The 21,048-nt window shown below is 36.9% G+C and overlaps 1 protein-coding gene across 1 annotated transcript in view; it reads left to right on the forward strand.

The window, feature by feature from the left end:
• The window catches only part of LOC115222555 (spastin), a 108,616-nt gene that overhangs the window by 36,896 nt on the left and 50,672 nt on the right, over positions 1-21,048 (forward strand). The window contains exon 2 of the mRNA XM_029792821.2: positions 16,982-17,065. Coding sequence (XP_029648681.2) covers positions 16,982-17,065 — 84 coding nt within the window. The remainder of the gene's footprint in view (positions 1-16,981; positions 17,066-21,048) is intronic.

Here is a 21,048-nt window from a genome sequence, read left to right on the forward strand (position 1 = left end):
TATAACTCATAGTAGTTTTGTTTATAGCATAACATTATTCAAATGAATAGTTTTAATGAAAATAACTGGTTTTTATCGTTCATTCCTAGATGGGCCCAAGACCTCGCATGACCTTGGAGAGACGGTACGAGGCTCTCTCGTGGCGTGGGAAGCTGTCGGAGGTTGCAATAGCCAGAAAACTTGGTGTAGCCAGGCGCACAATTCAGTGCTTATTTAAGAAATACGAGGAAACCGGATCAGCAGCTGACAAAAAGGGTAGGGGACGGAAGAGGCTGACGACCCAGCGGGAGACCGGATCATGATCCGAATGTCACTGTACAACCGAAGGGCAACGACCCGGCAACTGGCGGAGGAGAGTGCAAAAGATGACAGGGAAGCAGTTGTCTACAACCACCGTCAAGACCAGATTACTGGAAGCTGGTCTAAAATCCTGTAGGCCGCCCCCAAAACCGGAAGAGGCGGCTGCTCTGGGCCCGTGCCCACAAGACATGGACCGTGCAGCAGTGGCGGACAGATGTTTCACTGACGAGTCGCGATTCAGTCTCGTCAGTGACAAGCCTGTCCATGAGCGACGCCGCAGGGGTGAGCGCTTCAACAAAGACTGCATTGCTCCCACCATGAAGCATGGTGGGGGTGGTCTGATGGTGTGAGGGGCGTTCAGCTACAGTGGTGTTGGGCGGCTCTATGCCGTCGAAGGCAACATCAACGCAGCAAAGTACGTTGAGATAGTACGGGATACCTCTTTGGTGGCGAGGAGTACGTGCTCCAGCAGGACAACGCGCCTTCCCACACAGCCAAGCTCACCCGGTTCTTCAAGGAACCATGGGGTGACGGTCATGGACTGGCCTGGCCAGTCACCTGACCTGAACCCTATTGAGAACCTCTGGAGTCGATTGGGTAGGGATTTGAATGTGCAGCAATACAGGAACCGACACGAGCTGTTTGGGGCACTTCTTGTTGCATGGGGGGGGCCATCCCCTTCACAGTACCTGCAGGCACTCATAGACAGCATGCCGACCCGCGTAGCAGCTGTCATTGCTGCCAAAGGAGGAGCAACAAGATATTGACTAAATTCACGATAATAACAATTATGTGGTGTGCTGGGATATGTTTTAATAAATTTTTGATTAAAAACGAGTTCGTTTCTGATAATAAGTTAATTAAATTAAGAAAATGTAGAAATTTGAGAAGTGCTAATTAATTTCCGATGCAAGTGTATGTTATATAAGTGTGTATATATATATATATGTGTGTGTGTGTGCGTGTGTCTTATATGTATATATATATATGGTATATCTTTGTTAAATTTATGTTATATATGTATGTGTTAAATATATATATATATATATTATATGCATTATGTGTATATATATATACATATATGTTGTGTGTGTGTGTATATATATGTATGTATATATGGTATGTATGTATATGTTATATATCTATATATATGTGTGTTATATATGTATGTGCATATATATGTATGTATGTGTATGTGTGTGTATATAAATATATATATGTATATATATATATACACCATGCTTGTGTGTAGACATGTAAAATGATGATAATGTATGGATAGATAAATGTGTTAATTCTTCGATGTGCATATGTATTTCCATTCGGTTGCTCATTTCGTATACATAACAATAGCTAATATTAGATTTATAGGAATTTGACCTCTGAAGCAGAACAATAACCAATCGCTACAAAATTAAACACACACACACACACTCTTTCTCTCTCTCTCTCTCTATCTATCTATCTATCTCTCTCTAACAATATGAATTAAGTTCTGTCATGCGTAGTATTATAAAGGTCATTCGCCATGATTTTAACTGTCCTCAAATAATTTCAAATGTTATCCATTGATAATGCAAATACTTGTAGTGCTAATGATTATCCAAAACCATTCATGGTTATACATGCCTAAGCCATAACTTTCTACAGCTTTGTAGCCAGTTTTCAATTAGTTATCACCCTACTCTTACATCCATCCAAAGTCAACTTATGCTTATATATATACTGCAAGCAATTTATTCTCCCCTGCAATTATGAATAGCCTAACCCAGTGCAAAATTCTGAGTGGACTACCAACTTTTGATATATTTATTCATTTGAAAAAATTCTGTTGAGTTCTATATCAGAAATGTTTGCATTATTTATAATGCACTTTGCAAGGCATACTTTATTGTAAATATTTGAATATATTTATAAGTATGTTGTCAGCAAGGTGAAAGTTAGCATGAAATATAGTAATGAATTTAGTGTGCAGGTAGGATTTCACCAGGGCTCAGTTGTCAGTCCCCTCCTACTTATCATTGTTCTCCTAGAATAGTTTAACACTGGTCGCCTGTGTGAGCTCATTTATACTGATGACCTTGTTCATATAGCTGAGACTAGTAGAATTTTGAAGTTCCTGGTACCGAATCGAAACTTAGCAAAGATCAAAGTTCTAGTAAGCCGGAAAAATGAGAGGATGCTAATTTCTTGAGATAAATGGTTTTATTCAATACATAGAAAGAGTTTAGGTAGGAATTCTATACAGCCCAGTGCAAACTATGGACACAAGTGGTGCAGTAGCATCAAAGGGAGGTTAACAGGAAAGTATTTTTGGCATGTGATAGGTGTGCAAGAACAATAAACTCTAAGAACACATGCAAAACAGATTTCCTGAAAAGCTGTGGCAGTTGTGACCTAGGTGACCTACTTAGCAGTGGAGGAGGATGTTCTGAAAGCATAGCTGCTAGAATAAGGACTGGCTAGTGAAAGTTGGGAGAACTACCACTTCTGTTAGTAACAAAAGTCTTCTCTCTTAAAGTGAAAGGGTAGATTGTATGATCCATGTAATGCTACATGGTAGTGAAATGTGGACAGTGCATGCAGAAGACATGCAAAGACTGAAAAGAAATGAAGCTGGTTTGTTCTATTGAATGTGTAACATCTGTGCATGTGCAACAAAGTACAATTGTGTTGAAAGAAAAATTGAATGTCAGGGAATGAGATGTGGTATGCAAGGGAGAGGTCTGCATTGGTATGGACATGTTATGCATATAGACGAGGACAACTGTATAAGGAAGTGCTGATCACTTAAATGGATGGAGTTTGTGGAAGAGGGGAAACCCAGGAAGGCATGGGATGAAGTTATGAAGGCTGAACCTCATGGAAGAAATGACAAATGACTTGATCAACTTGCATGTGTGCTTGTACCTCTTTGTCATAGCATTACATGATAGTCGTAAATAAATGAGTGACATTTTCATACAACTGACATCCTTGGTTTCCAGCCTTCTGGAAAAACCTGTTTAGTCAGGACAAATATTATCTTGTTTGGAAACAGGTGAGTGGCTGGCAACAGGAATGGCATCTAACTATTGAAGATACCTCAACAAATGCTGTTTGTTTTGTGCAAATATGGAAAATAAACATGGCTGTTACATGTGTGTGTGTTGTCACCATCATTTAACATTTAATTTTCTATATTTGCCTGGTCAGATAGAATTTGTTGAGGCAGATTTTCTGCATTTGGATGCCAGCCCTCACTCGTTTCCAGGTAAGGTAATATTTCCCCATGTTTGGACATGTTTTTTTTCACAGAGGAATGGAAATGAACGACCTTGCTTATATGATGAAAATTCCCATTTACAACCATCTTGTAATAACTAGACAAAGGTATACCCTAACACACATGCACACATATACATGCACGTACACAATGAGAGTCTTTTAGTTTCTGTTCATCAGAGTCGCTCACAAGAATTTGAACTTGAGGCTATAGTTGAAGACACCTGCCCAAGATGCCATACAGTGGGACTGAACCCAAGGCCATATGGTTGGGAAGCAAGCTTCTCAACTACACAGCCATGCCTGTGCCTACATACACACACACCCACCCACCACCACTACCACCATCATTATCATCATTATTTCTATGTCAACTTTTCCATGCTTGCATAAATTGATTGTAAGCTCTCCAACACAGCATCTCTCCAATTATTGCATTCTTTTGTTATTTACTTTGTGAGGTTTAAGATGTTTAAGTTTCTGAGATCAGCCTTCTCCATCTCTGCATGTATCTTTCTTTGTCTTCTTCTTGGATCCTTCCATATGTATCTCCTGGCATTTCTTCACCCTCTGTGTTGAGGAGCCCCATGTAAAGATCAAAGTACGTAGATGAGTCATCTATTTACTTTGGTTAAAATGTTGAACAAGAATTAATCTCTGTTAGCTGAAAATTTCAAGAAATAAAATAGTAATACGTTGTACCTGCAAAAGTTACTTCTATAGAGCCCTCTGAGCATTACAAGGAATTTCTTTTACTGATGCTCTGAGAACTTGTTAATCCTGTACATCTTCCATAGGTAAAGACTCCATTCACTGTCAGCATGCCTTCAATTCCATTACATCTCTTGTGTACCCACAGATCACATAGGATACACTCAATGGAATTTCTGCTTATTCCTTTTCTGTACATTGAGTCCAGCCATTTTACTGATGGTATCAGTCTTTTTCTATCACCTAAAATCTTAGTCTTCATTAAGTATACTGAGAAACCCATTAATTCTAAATTGTGTCAATAAGTGTGTGTCTATGAAAATCCTGATGGAAAATGTGGTATATATGCCATCAAAGCAACCTTGAAACTCTCCTTCCAGTTTTTTTTTTTCTCTGGAGACAAGAATGCTCTCTACACATACTGTCCTGAAGAAGGCCTGTCTTGTTGACTTTGAAATAATTGATTGTTAGCTGTTTTGAAGCTTGTTACAAACACTTCAAGCAAGTAAAGAAGTCTTTCTTACTGTCAGCTATGTAGAACACAAAAGAAATATTTTGAAGTCATAGAATGCTACAAAATTCTCAAGTGATATTAACAAGTCTTATATGTCACACAGCTAATGAGCTCTTGAGAGTAAAATCTTCAAGATAATCAAAATTAGAGAGATACAGGTCCTGGTAATGTCTTGACTGCTTCTGTTTGAAGGTGAGACCTATGTCTTGGATGGGGGTCAAGAGTTTACCTAAGGATGCAGTGCAGTACAATGATAATGAGAAAGAGAACAAGCGTTTCTCCCTAAAGGTTCCTTGTTGTTGAGAACTCTTTACGTAGACCTAGGGTTCTCAACCAGGGTCCATATTTGGCCCTTGGGAGTCCATATAAAATTTTGTTGCTAAAATTTATCTGCCATAAATTTTGTTTTGGGATTTGGTTTGCAAAATTCTCTCTATGAGATCGTGTGTTGAAACATATTCTGTTGTGTCTGGGGAGAGTCGTTTTCTTTTTCTGCCTTATAATTTAACACACTCACTGGTAAAATTTCCTCTCTATTCCTTATTTTTATTTTCCTAAAATTTTCGTTGCATCTTGAAACCTTTTCAATATATACTTTTACAGTTCATGAAATAGTTTAACAATTGCTTTCATATAAATTCCTTGCAATATTTAATTATAAAAGTATAAGATTTTTAAGCATCAAATGACTTGGGGGATCCACCCAAGTAAAGCTGAAATCAAAAGGGTCTATAGATTAAGAAAATGGTTGAGAAACACTTACATATGAGGTGTTATCAAAAAGTTCCTGGATTAAAATAAGCTATGTTTAATAAAACAACTTATTTACCTCCTCTGAAATAGTCACTTTGTGTAACAATGCACTAATCCCAGTGTTCCTACCACTTTTAGACTCTAGCCTTGAAGTCATTTTCTGTAAGCGCATTAAGAACCTTCTGCAAGTTGCTCTGGATTTCAACAATGGTGTTAAAACAGTGACCTTTGAGCTGCATTTTCATGGGGAAGAAAGGAAACTCTGCAGGTGCTAAATAGGGGGGATGCAGAAGTAATATCATGTTGTTTTTGGTGATAAAACTCACAAGTGAGGAGAGCTTGGTAGAGAATCCATTTCTTTGCGCTCCATAGATCTGGTCGCTTTTGTCAAGTGTTCTCCGTTAAGTGCTTCAAAATGTTGCAGTAGAACTCTTGATTAATGGCTAGCCCCGGGGGATGAATTCTTAATAACAATACCATATTTCTGGTGGTGATGCTTGTGGCAGGTTTTCTAGATTGCTCATCATCTTCCGAGGATGTTCTTCTGCTTTTGAAGTGCCCATGTCACTCAAAACATTGCGTATGACCCATTGCTTTGTTGCCATAAGCTTTCTGAGGCATGCTCAATGTCTCTGTAGCAGATTTCCCAAAAACACAAATTTCACAACTTGCAAAGTAAACACAGTGATGTTGTTCAGAACACTAGAGCATAAAGGTCACTGCTAGGTCTCACTGGACTCGCAACTGTGTGCTGCCATCTGTTGGTGTGCTACAAAACTAGTCCAGGAACATTTTGAAACCACCTCGTAGACTTGTGCTTTACACACATTTTGTTGATATTTTAGTACTTGATGGTGATGTCTTTAACAATCTTATCTGGGATACATTAGTTCAGCAAGATATATAACTTGATATTTCTGTTGACATTATTTATTAAATGCCTGGGAAAAATCCAAAATTACAATTGGTACCTTTTGCTTGAAGATTCTAAGCTCTTCTTTAATTCTTCTAATGGCATGAATCCTTTTAATGTTGATCTGATTTAGCAGAAGTTATTCTGGATCTGCCTTATAAGAGGAATCAAGTGCAGTGTACAAGAGAGGTGACTGTACTAGTATGGACATGTGGTGCATATGGAATATGACTGCACTAGTATGTATATGCTGTGCATATATAGCATGAATGCTGTATAAGAAAGTGCCGAGTATTCCAAGTTAGTAGAACCTGTAGAAGAGACAGATCATAAGTAAGACTTGCAATGGTTTGTGACTTGTCCAACCCTTGTAAGAATGGAAAACAGATGTAAAAAAAAAAAAAATAATTGTCTGTATATGCATATGTACACATATGAGTATATATATCCTTCAATTTTTTATAGATTGTCATAGGATTGTGGCCATGCTGGGCACCACTTTAAAGTGTTTAGTTGAACAAATCAGGACTAACCCTTTTTTTCTTATTAAAGTCAGATACTTATTCTGTTGGTCATTCTTTCTTTTTATTTTGCTAAACTGGTTATGTTAAAGGGATGTAAACAAAAGAACATCATTTGTCAAGTGGTGTTAGGGGACAATCACAAAAACACACATGCACATACATATGATTGGCTTCCACACAGCTTCCCTTTTCCAAAATTTGCTCACATGGCATTGGTCATTCTGGGGGCTATAGTAGAAGAGATTTGTCCAAGATGTCATGTGGTGGGAGTGACTAAAATTCATGTAGTTACAAATTCATGTAGTGTGGTAAGAAGCTTGCTTCCTAACCACATGGTTCTAGGTTCAGTCCTACTGCGTGGTACCTTGGGCAAGTGTCTTCTACTATAGCCTCAGGCCAACCAAAGCCTTGCAAGTGGATTTGGTTGATGGAAACTGAAAGAAGCCCATTGTATATATATATTTATGTATATATTTGTGTCTGTGTTTGTCCTCCCACTATTGCTTGACAACTGATGTTGGTGTGTTTACATCCTCTGTAACTTCGTGGTTTGGCAAAATGGACCAATAGTATAAGTACTAGGCTTACAAAGAATTTGTTTGACTAAAAGCAGTGCTCCAGCATGGCCGCAGTCAAATGACTGAACAAGTTAAAGAATAAAGAGAATAATATATATATATATATATATGTACATGGGCACAAATGTATGTCATCATTATCATTTGATGTCTGTTTTTCCATTTTTCCATGCTGGTGTGTGTGTATGTATATAATATATAGATACCACACACATACATGTATCTAGTACATATACATATGGTAACAGGTGCTTCATTTAGTGCTATAATATTAAATATATATATATATATATATATATATATATATATATATATATATATATATATATATTTCCTCTTCTTGTAGTTATGTATCTTACCTTACAACCACCATCAACGTTTCTATCACCTTCACTCAGGAAACCCACTTTAGAACAGTGCATTAGCTTTAACATTAGAGTGAAATTTCAAATTTGTACTTCAATGCACTTTCACAGGTACTTCCAAGCTTTTAAGTGACATTTGTGTATATATATATGTTTCTCTTTTATTGCGTTATTAATATTATTATTATTTATTATTATTATTATTATTATTTATTATTATTATTATTTATTATTATTATTATTTATTATTATTTATTATTATTATTTATTATTATTATTTTTTATTATTATTATTATTTATTATTATTTATTATTATTATTATTATTATTAGCAGTTGTAGTTGCTGTTTCAGATTTTGATATTTTCTCGGGTGTGTGCGCGTGTTTTGTTGTTGTTTATTTATTTTATTTATTGTTTTGTTGTTTTTATTATTATTATTATTATTATTATTATTATTGAATTACTGATTCAGTGTGAGTCATCATTGCTTAGCAACCAAACCGATTCCACTGTAGATAGAATCTCATTACAGCAGCAGAAGGGTGCGGGGAGGGGAGGGGAGGGGGGGAAATCTTGTAGTCAGCGCCGCCACCACCACCACCGCTGCCACAACTGAACAAATCTCCCCCGCCCCCCTCTTCACCTCCAACCTGTTCCTCATTGATTTCATGGGTTTATTTATGTTCTTGCTCTCTTCACTCTTCTCTAATGACATTCCGTTAATGCTGCTGAATACTATGTTTTTTTTTGGGGTTTTTTTTTCAATAACAGTGCAACAACATATGAGGCAATTTCTCTCCCTGTAACAGTAGGTTGGTGGTGATGGGCGTGGTGGGAACGTTGTTTTTATTTAACATCTGCTACACCAGTATTTCCGTTATATATTTTAAAATTATTTTTGTGTTTTTTTTGTTTTTTGTTTTTTTTCTTATGCTTCTTTCTGTCTTTGTATTTGTGTTTATGCATCTTGTGGTTGGATTTGTATTTGTTACTGTTGCTTAAGCACCCCCCACCCACTTCCTCAATTCGGGCCCTGATTGAATAGTATTCCAACCATGACTCTTCCATATACCTGTGTGTCTGTGTCTGTGTGTATGTGTTTGTTTGTTTGTATGTATGTATGTATGTATGCATATGTACATATATGTTTATATTTAAGTATCTATGCATGTGTGTGTGTGTATATATATATATATATATATATATATATATACATACATATATATATACATACATACATGCCTAAATTCATACATGTGTATAAAATGTAAAGTACATCTCGGACTACTTTATCCAGTGTCTTCTTTTTCTTTTTTAAAAGATGGTAGGTGTGATTTGAAGGAAAGAAATTTGATTGCTATTTCTAACTACCTGAGTAACCACCTAGAGGCTCCCTTGTTAGCTTATTGTCTGCGTTCTGGTTTTCAATGTGAAAGGCATCTAATTTGTTAATTGGATTAAACCTGTGTCTTGGAAATTGTTTGGTTTTTTTTTGTTTTTATCCTTTCTCTTTACTTGTTTCAGTCATTGGACTGCAGCCATGCTGTGGCATTGCCTATAAGGGTTCAGTCAAGCTAATCAATCCCAGTACTAAGTCTGATACTTATTCTGTTAGTCTCTGTCACTAAACTGCTAAATTATGAGTATGTAAACAAACCAACTCTGGTTGTTGAGCAATGGTGGAGACACAAAAACACATGCATGCATAATACTTATACATACATACATACAAACATACACACACATGGGCTTCCTCACAGTTTCCATCAGGGTTGTGAAGTTGCAGTTGTGGAGTCAGAGTTGGAAACAATTGAAGGGTAGCTGGAGTCGGAGTTGGTTAAACTATACTGACTCTGACTCCGACTGACAATGTCTTTATTCTTTAATATAAACCAGTTGTAACATATAGGCCCACTCAAAGTACAAGTGTATGTATATGCTTTATGAGATATGTAGACCACAATCACTTAATTACATAAAGAGGAGTCGGAGTCGCCAATAGTAGAGGAGTTAGAGTTGGAGTCAAAGTTTTTTGTTTCGACTCCACAGCCCTAGCTTCCGTCTATCAAATTCTCTCATAAGGCATTGGTTAATTTGGTGCGATAGGAGAAGGTGCTTGCTTAGGGTGCCATGCTGTAGGACTGAACCTGAAATCGCTTGGTTGCAAAGTGAACTTCTTAACCACACAGCCATGTCATATAGTGATGTGCCAAATTGTTTAAACTTTTTACTTCTCTTTTACTCTTTTATTTGTTTCAGTCATTTGACTGTGGCCATGCTGGACCACCGCCTTTAGTCGAGCAAATCGACCCCAGGACTTATTCTTTGTAAGCCCAGTACTTATTCTATCGGTCTCTTTTGCCGAACCGCTAAGTTACCGGGATGTAAATATACCAGCATCGGTTGTCAAGCAATGTTAGGGGGACAATTACAGACACACAAACTTATACACACTCATACATATATATATATACACATATATATGACGGGCTTCTTTCAGTTTCCGTCTACCAAATCCACTCACAAGGCTTTGGTTGAGTCGAGGCTATAGTAAAAGACACTTGCCGAAGGTGCCATGCTGTGGGACTGAACCTAGAACCATGTGGCTGGTAAGCAAGTTACTTACCACACAGCCACTCCAAGTTTTTTATTAATTCTAGTTTATTGCAGAAATGAAAGATGTTGTGACTTTGATGCTTTTACAGTATACCTTAGTAATATGAATCAAGCACTGAATGGGAAATCAAAAACAAGGTCATTGATTTGATCCACTAAAAAATTTATTGATACATTATAGATTATATTAATTAATTTCTGATTAATTGATTACATTCTGTATAATTACATTTTCCATTCAATCTGATTTCAAAGCCTATTGTCTCTTACATTTCTCTCTCAATTCACTGACATCATTCTGTACCTTGCTAAACCCAATCAATACACTCTTTTACCGATTTTTCACGTTGTGATATTTAGAAATAGTAACTTTCTAATTTATAAATCAGTGACTAGTTGTCACTTCGAAAACTATATATTTCGAACAGGAATTTGGCACCACCAACTCTAGCCAAACAATTAGTCCATGCTAATGGAGGGAAATAATCCGGAAATTGTGATATACAGATATTGTTTTGAGCTGAGTGGGGGTGTTAGATTCCCTTGTTCGAAAATATAAGGACACAGATCGTGTCGTATAGCCAGCTGGAGATGATGTCTCCTGGGGCTAAATCACAGCAACATTTGTCCTAAACCAAGACTGCCATGTTATGTTGGCAAACACTCTTTACTACAAAACTGATCTATCTAAGGAAATTGCTGGGCTCCATTGCGATAGGTAGAAACTCCAAGCAATGTAAAATATGGCCCAGACCGTGATTAGCAGCTTGAACATCAAACTTCAAAAAGTAGTTAACATTTAATGTTTTTAGTAGATTTATACGGAAAAAGTAAGCATTATACTGTCCAGCATAAATAAAGTCAACTTCATTATATTTTTCCTGTAAAAACCGGCATTAAATGAATCAACTTCCTGTACATCATTTTTTGACAAATAAGATTTCTAAAAAAATTCTGGAAATGATCTACTCATGTAATTTACACACCTCCTAATGTTTATTCTTGTTTTTGTAAAAAAAAATGTGCGTAAATTACATGGGTTTTTACAGTATACCTCTCCCAATACTTGACTGGTACCTATTTTAGCAATTCTGAAGGAATGAAAGGCAAAGGGACCTCGTCAGGCTTTAAAACTAGACTGATGAAACACTGCTAAGCATTTTGTTCAGTATGCTAATGGTTCTGCCCTCCTCCTACTACCACCACCACCGGTAATAAAAATAACAGACCTTAACCAGTTGAGCATGTCCCTTAGTGGCTGATGATATGTGCATCTCTGATCATCATGAGCAGAAGTAGTGGAGGAGCATCATAGCCATGTGTTGAGAGGATTTCTTTGGGATTTGATTAATTCACCTTTGGAAACATGGATATTTTGCTCAACATCCTTAAACAACCCTTATTCAGGGATCTTTTGAGTAGGATGGGCTACTCGACCTGAAGAAAATTCTAACATGGCCCCTACCTGCAAGGTCATGTGTCGTTTCTCTTGATATGAGATCACCATGTCACGCACATACGGTTGTGATGCATGTGCCTAGTGTACCCTTATCAGATGGGTAGTCATACTGGGTATACTGGGCTTCGTATATTTTACCCCAGTGTCACTTTGATGGCATGCACTGCTCTCTCACTCAATAATAATAATAATAACAATAATAGTTTCTAATTTTGGCACAAGGCCATTGATACCGGTAATCAACTTGTACTTATTTTATCTACCCTGAAAGGATGACCTCTGTGAAATTTGAACTTAGAACTTAAAGACAAGAAAATGTCACTAAGCATTTCAACCAGTGTGCTACCAATTCTGCTAGCTTGCTGCCTTAATAATGGTTATAATAATAATAATAGGTTGTGTCAGCTTGAGTTACTTTAGCCACTCTTTATAAAAATAGTCTCAATCATCCATTTCATAATTTCCTGATTTTTAATTGATTTTTTAATTATGAATGTAGATTTTCAGGTCATGAAATCTCCATTTATTAACCAAGCAGGATTTAAAATGCTTTACTAAGGAGATTAAACTGACATCTCTCAAGTTTCTTGGAGAAAGATTACATTGAAATAATCTAAAGCTTTGATCAAATAATGTCTGATAGGGTATTCACTTGAGAGAGGATTCCTGATGCAATATCTCAGCTATGTTGAACTCCACCCAAACAAATTAAAAATTTTTTTACTGTTTATTTTTCGGAAAGGTATTAAGACTCAAATAATGTTTTGGCTGATAATTATTTTTCAAGCTGTTGGAATGTAATCAAAAGAAGTTAAGAAAAATCTTGATAATTCAGTAGAAATGCGGCTTGACTTTGAAATAAAGGTACACTAGAAGTTCAGTTTTTAAATGATTGAAAACAAGATGATCAGCTAAAATCTTGCTACGCCTTCTGTTTCATCTCTAATATTATAATCTTTTCAAGACTCCAGGAATGGAAACCTTTCATAAAATGCTACAGTGGCTTTAAATCAGAGGGGCTGGACAGTAGCATTGTGAATACTGATGTTGAATAAATATTCAGTATTAACCCTTCAGCATTTAAACTGGCCACATCTGGTTTGAATAATCTATCTGTTTTAAGCTTAAACCAGCCAGATCTGGCCTCTCACACCTACCCTACAGTGTCATTGTAAAAATACACAATCATATGATTCAATATCTCAAAGCTCTGAGATAACGTATGATAAATTCAAAACAATGTGAATAAAAAAGCATTACATTTCACAGAATAATCTAATTAAAAAGGGGGTTAATTAACCCTTTTGATGCTAAATAACATCAGATCAGCCCTGTTCCTTTGAAACAAAATGATCTTATATAATATTTTATCTAAAAGAAATTTTGTTATGTTTCAAACATCAAATCAATATACCAGCACATCCTTGAATCAATGATTTCCCGACATTATGGCAGCCAAATCTCCCTCAAATCATACCCTACCATGATCTAGGATAATATTGTTCCTGTTTACACAATGTCTTAATGAAGTGGTGATCACAGCTTAATCCTTTAGCATATAAACCAGCCATGTCTAGCCAAAATATTGTTTTTGTTTTATGTTCAAACTGACCAGATCCAGCCTCTCACACCTACCCCTCTATGTCATTCTATAACTAGACAATCACATCATTGAAATCTCAAAGCTACAAGATAATACATGATTAATTCAAAACAATGTGAATAAATAAGCATTATGTTTGACTAAGTAATCTGAATGCTAAAGGGTTTAAAACACTTCTGTTCATAGATCTTGCTGGATGAAAGCTGACCTTGGGCTAAACAGCGACCAGTAAATGACAGTCAATTATTTTACTATATCTTCACAAGTTCTTGATTATTTTCAAAACTAATCGAAACATGAACTGTGTATTTCAGTAGGAAATTAATCAGAATTAAAGAATGGTATGGTTGGTATTAGATGCAAATTAGCAGAAATCAAAGAATAATTAGAGCATTTAGATATATCAGTTGTTTTAAACAATGATAATTGATGTGGTGCTTATTGTGTTGAAATGACAATGATTGAGACATTTAAATATATTAACTGTGTTAGTCTCCTAAAATAATGAGATTTTCAAGTACTGCTGCTAACCTAAATAAAGTTTTGCACAAGAAGGTCGTAGCAATATGTTGGTGAGTGTAGGAGGAACATGTTCTGTCCTCTATCTGTGTTGACTGAGGTTGGGTTATATATCCAATGCTTACATCTGTTCCAAAGAGATGTCTGCCTGTTGACTGGATTGTTTTTCGAATGATCAGAATGATAGTACCTTATTTGGAATTGAGTGAATGTTAGCAACAGGAAGAGCACCCAGCTGTTGAAAAACTGCCTCAATAAGTCTAACCCATGCTAGCATGGAAAAAGTGTACGTTAAAATGATGTAGGATCTTTAATGTGAAGAAGTTTAGAAATAGCAATCAAGACAATAATATGAATTTATTTAGGTTTCATTGGCAGAATTTTAACTGACATTCTGTGAATGTATAAAGTTTGGCAGAGCAAACCTTATCATTCCTTCAGTGTGTTGAATGTAGTAAGTTGTGTACCGTCTGATCAACTTAACTCTCTTCGTGTCATTCTTACAGTGTCAGACCCACAAAACTTCAGTTTAAATACTTCAACCACTATTTTTTTGTCCTGAACTATTACCCTTGGCTGATTCCCATGCAGACGTCAGTCTGCTGAACTCTGCTAATCACATGTTAGTCAGTGAAGAATATGGACTCTGATTGCTAGTCAACAAAGGGGAAACTGGTACTGTTTACTGTTCATGGTTTACTGGTTAGCAACAGGAGCTGCTAAAACATTTGCCTTTGACAATGTATCACTATCCAAATTTGCAAAAGCTATTCTAATTATGCAACCATGGAGAATTAACTACGAAAGGTTTTTTTTTTTTATTGTTTGTCTTGAAAATTTTATGTATATTTGAAATACAAAAAACACACCTATTGATTTTTATTTTGAATACTTGTGAGTTATTTACAAGATATTTAGATACACAGGATGATAAATTTGCAAGTATTATCAGTGCTTAATCACATGTAAATAAAACAGAATTTTGTTTCTGAGAACATCAAGTGCGTGTTTGGGAAGAATCCATCTACCATGCCATTACACTATAAACTGGGTCTAAGAGATATAAATCAACATTCTCTCATTTTTTTTTAATGCATAGCTTCTAAAAATGTTGCTAATAAAGCTGTGGTTTAATAAGACTGAACTATGTTATGAAGAATAGGCGCATGAGTGGCTGTGTGGTAAGTAGCTTGCTTACCAACCACATGGTTCCGAGTTCAGTCCCATTGCGTAGCACCTTGAGCAAGTGTCTTCTACTATAGCCTTGGGCCGACCAAAACCTTGTGAGTAGATTTGGTAGATGGTAACTGTATCGGCCCCTTTACCCTTCCCTTGGATAACATCAGTGGCGTGAAGAGTGGGGAGGCTGGTATGCATGGGCAGCTGCTGGTCTTCCATAAACAACCTTGTCTGCACTTGTACCTCGAAGGGTAACTTTCTAGGTGCAATCCCATGGTCATTCATGACCGAAGGGGGTCTTTTCACTTTACTGAAAGCCATGAGCACAGATTCTTCCTCCAGATGGTAATCACCATTGAAATAATGGAGAAGTTTTTAGTGTTTGTGATCAACAAGCATACCATTTACCTTTGTCTTTTACTTGTTTTAATCTTTGGACTGTGGCCATGCTGGAGCATCACATTCAAGGGGGTGTTTTTTTAGTGAAACAAATTAGACCCAGTACCTTTTTTTTTTAAAGTCTGGTTCTCATTCTATCAATCTTTATTTGCCAACCTGCTGTTATAAAGATGTAAAAAAAAACCAACACTGGTTATCAAGTGGTAGGGTTGGGACAAACACACACACACACACACTTTTATACATGATAGTCTTTGACATAGTTTCTACCTACGAAATTTACTCATGAGGCATTCATCAACCAAGGGCTAAAATAAAAGGTACTTGCTCAAGGTACCATGCAGTGGAACTGAATGGCAAACCATGTTAGCACAGAACAGATTTGTTAATCACGCAACTATGCCTGTGCTTATAGGTTCTTAACCACACATGGATATAGTTATATTACTCTTTTACTCTTTTACTTGTTTCAGTCATTTGACTGCGGCCATGCTGGAGCACCTCCTTTAGTCGAGCAAATCGACCCCGGGACTTATTCTTTGTAAACCCAGTACTTATTCTATCGTCTCTTTTTGCCGAACCGCTAAGTGACGGGGACGTAAACACATCAGCATCGGTTGTCAAGCAATGCTAGGGGGACAAACACACAAACAAACACACATACATATATATACAAATACATATATACGACGGGCTTCTTTCAGTTTCCGTCTACCAAATCCACTCACAAGGTATTGGTCAGCCCGGGGCTATAGCAGAAGACACTTGCCCAAGATGCCACGCAGTGGGACTGAACCCAGATCCATGTGGTTGGTTAGCAAGCTACTTACCACACAGCCACTCCTGTGCCTATTGTTACTAAAATCTCTCAAACTTTTTTTTTATCCAAAGCAGTGGAGCGCCAGAAACAGTATTGTACTTTGTAATATACACAGTTATAATCCTGTGTGTTACGAGTTCATATTCCACAAGTGTTGATCAAATAAGAACCAATCTGTAACTGGGGTGGATTCCTATCACAATAACATACCACCTATTAAGGAAGTCCTCAGTGGGTTGTTTGTTGACCTTTTAGAGCAAAGAAAGAAATGGTTTCCTTTTGACAGCTGTTATAGCATTGCTAATGTAATATCATTTCTGGTTGTGTGGGGCAGGCATGGTAGGAAGAACACTCTTTCAGGTATTCACTATGTTACTACAAGAGTTTGATTTGTGATAATGAGCCATTTTTTTTTTTCTTTTCTTTTCTAATATTTATATTGTTAATATTTTATCTGTTGCAGGCCGTAAGGAGTTAGCAATAGAATTCTACAGGAAAGGTATCACTGAACTTGAAAAAGGTATTTCGGTTGATGTTAACGGCCAAGGTAAATAAAAATACATTTTTCAGTTTTAATTAGTCATTGTTTCACTTTAAGACTGGTGTAAAATCACTTTGTTTTAGTTATCAGCATTTACTATTTTCCATATTGACACGCATGCACACACACACACACACAATCTCAAGCACACACCCACCTGCATACATCATCACCATCATTGTTTAACGTCCGCTTTCCATGCTAGCATAGGTTGGACGATTTGACTGAGGGCTGGCGAACCAGATGGCTGCACCTGGCTTCAGTCTTGATCTGGTAGAGTTTCTACAGCTGGATGGCCTTTGTAACGCCAGGATGCCCTTTCTAACACCATATATACTTTTGATTCTGATTCTTGTTTCAATTTTTGTACTAGTTATGCTTAGGCATTGACATAATGGGTCTGCAATCAGCTATATTGAGCTCCTTGTTTATATGCATTGACCATTGTAAAAAAAAAGTGAAAGTAAATTGTGATACAAATTGGAATTGACAGTGTTGACCTTCCATAATTTTTTGTAAACAATGCATGTGACATAACCAATATGAAGAACATATACAGATAGTATCAAAAAGTTTCTGGACTAGCTATGCTTAATAAAAAGTAACTTATCTAAGTTTTAACATCATCTTCTTCGAAATAGTCATCTTGCACAGCAATACGTTGGTCCTGCCATTTTTGGAACCTGGCCTGGCCTGGCAGTTGTTTTCTGCAAGCGAGTAGAGGAGCTTCTGTGATTCGCTCTGGGTATTGACAACTGTGTTAAAATGGCGACCTTTGAGCTGCATTTTCATCTTGGGGAAAAGATGGAAGTTGACAGGTGCCAAATCTGGCAAATTGAGTAGGTGCAGAAGCAGTGCCCTGTTGTTTTTGGTGAGAACCTTGCAAGTGAAGAGAACTTGGTGATGGTTGTCATGAAGAATTCAATTCTTTGTGCTCCAAAGATCCAGTTGTTTTCACTGAAAGTCCTCCCTCAGATACTTCAAAACATTGCAGTAGAACTCTCAATTGACAGTTTGGTCCCAGAGGACAAATTCTCAATGCACAATACCATAAATGTTGAAAAAAAAAAAAACAATGAACATTTTCTTGATTGAGCTGCGGCTCTGTTGTGCCTTCTTCAGTTGTGGAAATGAAGGGCTCTTCCATTGTTATGACTGTTACTTCATTTCAAGAACATACCCATAGACCCAACTCTCGTCCCTGGTGATGATCCTCAATTATGAAGGACTGATCATCATCAGCAGCATGCTTACAGAGATCTTGACAGACTTTGACATGGTGTTCTTTCTGTTCAGCAATCAGCAGGTGGGGGACAAACTTGGCAGACCCATAAGACAAACCAACAACATTAGCAATGTCATTGATTGTCCTCTGATGATCTTCATGCACAAGCTGATGAATTTTTACCACATTTCCAGGAATGACAATTGTGGCAGGTCTTCCAGATCACTCATTGTCTTCTAGGGACATTCTTCTGCTCTTGAAGTGCTTATGCCACTTGAAACATTGAGTACAGCCCATTGCCTTGTTGCTATAAGCTTTCTGAAAGCATGTTCAATGTCTCTGTAGTAGACTTCCCAAGATTAATGCAAAATTTCATGTTGGCTCGTTGTTCCTGTGTATGAAGAAATTTCTGGCTACAGCATACACGTGATCACAAAAACACAAATTTCAATAATTGCAAAGTAAACGCAGCAATGTCACTCAGCACACTGCTTCATGAAGGTCACTGCTAGTTGTCACTGCACATGCACTTGTGTGCTGCCATCTGTTGGCGCACTACAAAACTAGTCCGGAAATTTTTTTATACCACCTCATACATATAAAATATATGTATAGTTTTCATGTAAGATGAAAACAATCATATACTCTTACTCTCTTTTACTCTTTTACTTGTTTCAGTCATTTGACTGTGGCCATGCTGGAGCACCGCCTTTAATCGAGCAACTCGACCCCGGGACTTATTATTTTTGTAAGCCCAGTACTTATTCTATCGGTCTCTTTTGCTGAACCGCTAAGTAACGGGGACATAAACACACCAGCATCGGTTGGCAAGCAATGCTAGAGGGACAAACACAGACACACAAACACACACACATACATATACATATATATGCATATATACGACAGGCTTCTTTCAGTTTCCGTCTACCAAATCCACTCACAAGGCTTTGGTCGGCCCGAGGCTATAGCAGAAGACACTCGCCCAAGGTGCCACGCAGTGGGACTGAACCCGGAACCATGTGGGTGGTAGACAAGCTACTTACCACACAGCCACTCCTGCGCCTATGTCTACAGGAAAACATAATCTTTAATGCATGTAATGGAATTTGTGAATACTTTACCATGATCTCAAAATTTGTTTCTCTATACCTGCTCATGAAGATATAATGTAAATAAAAATCACAAGTTCCAAATTGTAGCATAAGTTTCCTCTTGGCAAGCATCAACTATTCTTGTACAGTTTGTGTATGGATGCTGTCATCATTTGGATCAATAAAATTGAGTGGAAGATCAACAACTTCATGAGACCTATATAGGAAGCTAGCAATATCTTGTGTTTTATAATCTTCTTTTCATGCCAGCAATATCCAATAACTTATAATGTTATTTTCATGAAATTTTGATATGTCACTTCCAGTTTCTTTTCAAATTTACTTTCATTTTGATGGTGAACTGCATGTAAACTGACCCCTTTCCCTCTTAGTACTTATTTTATAGAACTTGTAAAGGACAAGGGTCACTGTGTCATAAAGAGACATAACTCAGGTGGAGCCACATGGCATTTTTTCTTTGATCATGCACACATGCACAGACAGAGACAGTCAGACAGACAGGGACAGACAGACAGACAGGGACAGACAGACAGACAGACAGAGACAAGCAGACAGACAGACACAGACAGACACAGACAAACAGAGAGACAGACAGACAGGGAGATAGACAGAGAGAGAAACATTTCTAGTTACCAAATTTTACTCATATTGACATAGAAGGTACTTGCACTAAGTGTGTTATATTGGAATTGGACTTGAAACTGTATCATGTAGTTTTGAATTGAACTTTGTAAACACACAACAATATCTGTTTCATATCATGTTTGCATGTGTGTGTGTGTGTGTGTGTGTGTGTGTGTGTGTGTGTGTGTGTGTGTGTATGTGTGTGTGTATTTTATATCTTTTACATGTTTCAGTCATCAGACTGCAGCCATGAGAATTTTAATTGAATAAATCAACCCCAACACTTAATTTTTTTTCTAAGCCTGATATTTATTGTCAGTCTCTTTTGCTGAACTTCTAAGTTACAAGGAAGCAAACATTCCAACACTGGAGGTGGGGGACAAACACAGCTACAAGGACACACACACACATGCATAAATGTGGTAGGCTTCTTTCAGTTTCCATCTGCCAAATCCACTCACAAGGCTTTTGTTGGCCCAAGGCTATGGTAGAAAAAAACACTTGCCCAATGAACCTGGAACTAAGTGGTTAGAAAGCAAACTTCTTATCACACAGCCATGCTTGCACATATATATATATATGTGTGTGTGTGTGTGTGTGTACATACTAGGTAGTTGTGTTTTATTGGACTAATTATCCTTCACTAATTAGGCTAATACTTTAATCCATTTATTGACAGTTTCTTCAGCTTCTAAACATCTTTTGGAAATGATTCCGCTTCATTGATGATTGATTGGTTTCTATGAATTTCCAGTTCAATTCCAGTAGGTTTGATTGACCAGATTGAAAAAAAAAAACAAAGAAGTAAAAGAAATAAAGAAACGACTAAAAAGAAAAGCATGCTAATCCATAAAACTTGATAAACTATCCAATTATTAACTAAATGTTTTGATAATCCTGTTTTCTAATTTCTTAATTATAGTTTTGTTGTTAATGTTGTCAAATAATTTTCTTCGTTATTGTTATCAGTATTTTTTTTTTTTTCATTTTTAAAAACTGTTTTCCTCTCTTGTAGATCAGATGATGTT

Source organism: Octopus sinensis, linkage group LG20 (assembly GCF_006345805.1).
Source record: "Octopus sinensis linkage group LG20, ASM634580v1, whole genome shotgun sequence".
NCBI lineage: Eukaryota > Metazoa > Mollusca > Cephalopoda > Octopoda > Octopodidae > Octopus > Octopus sinensis.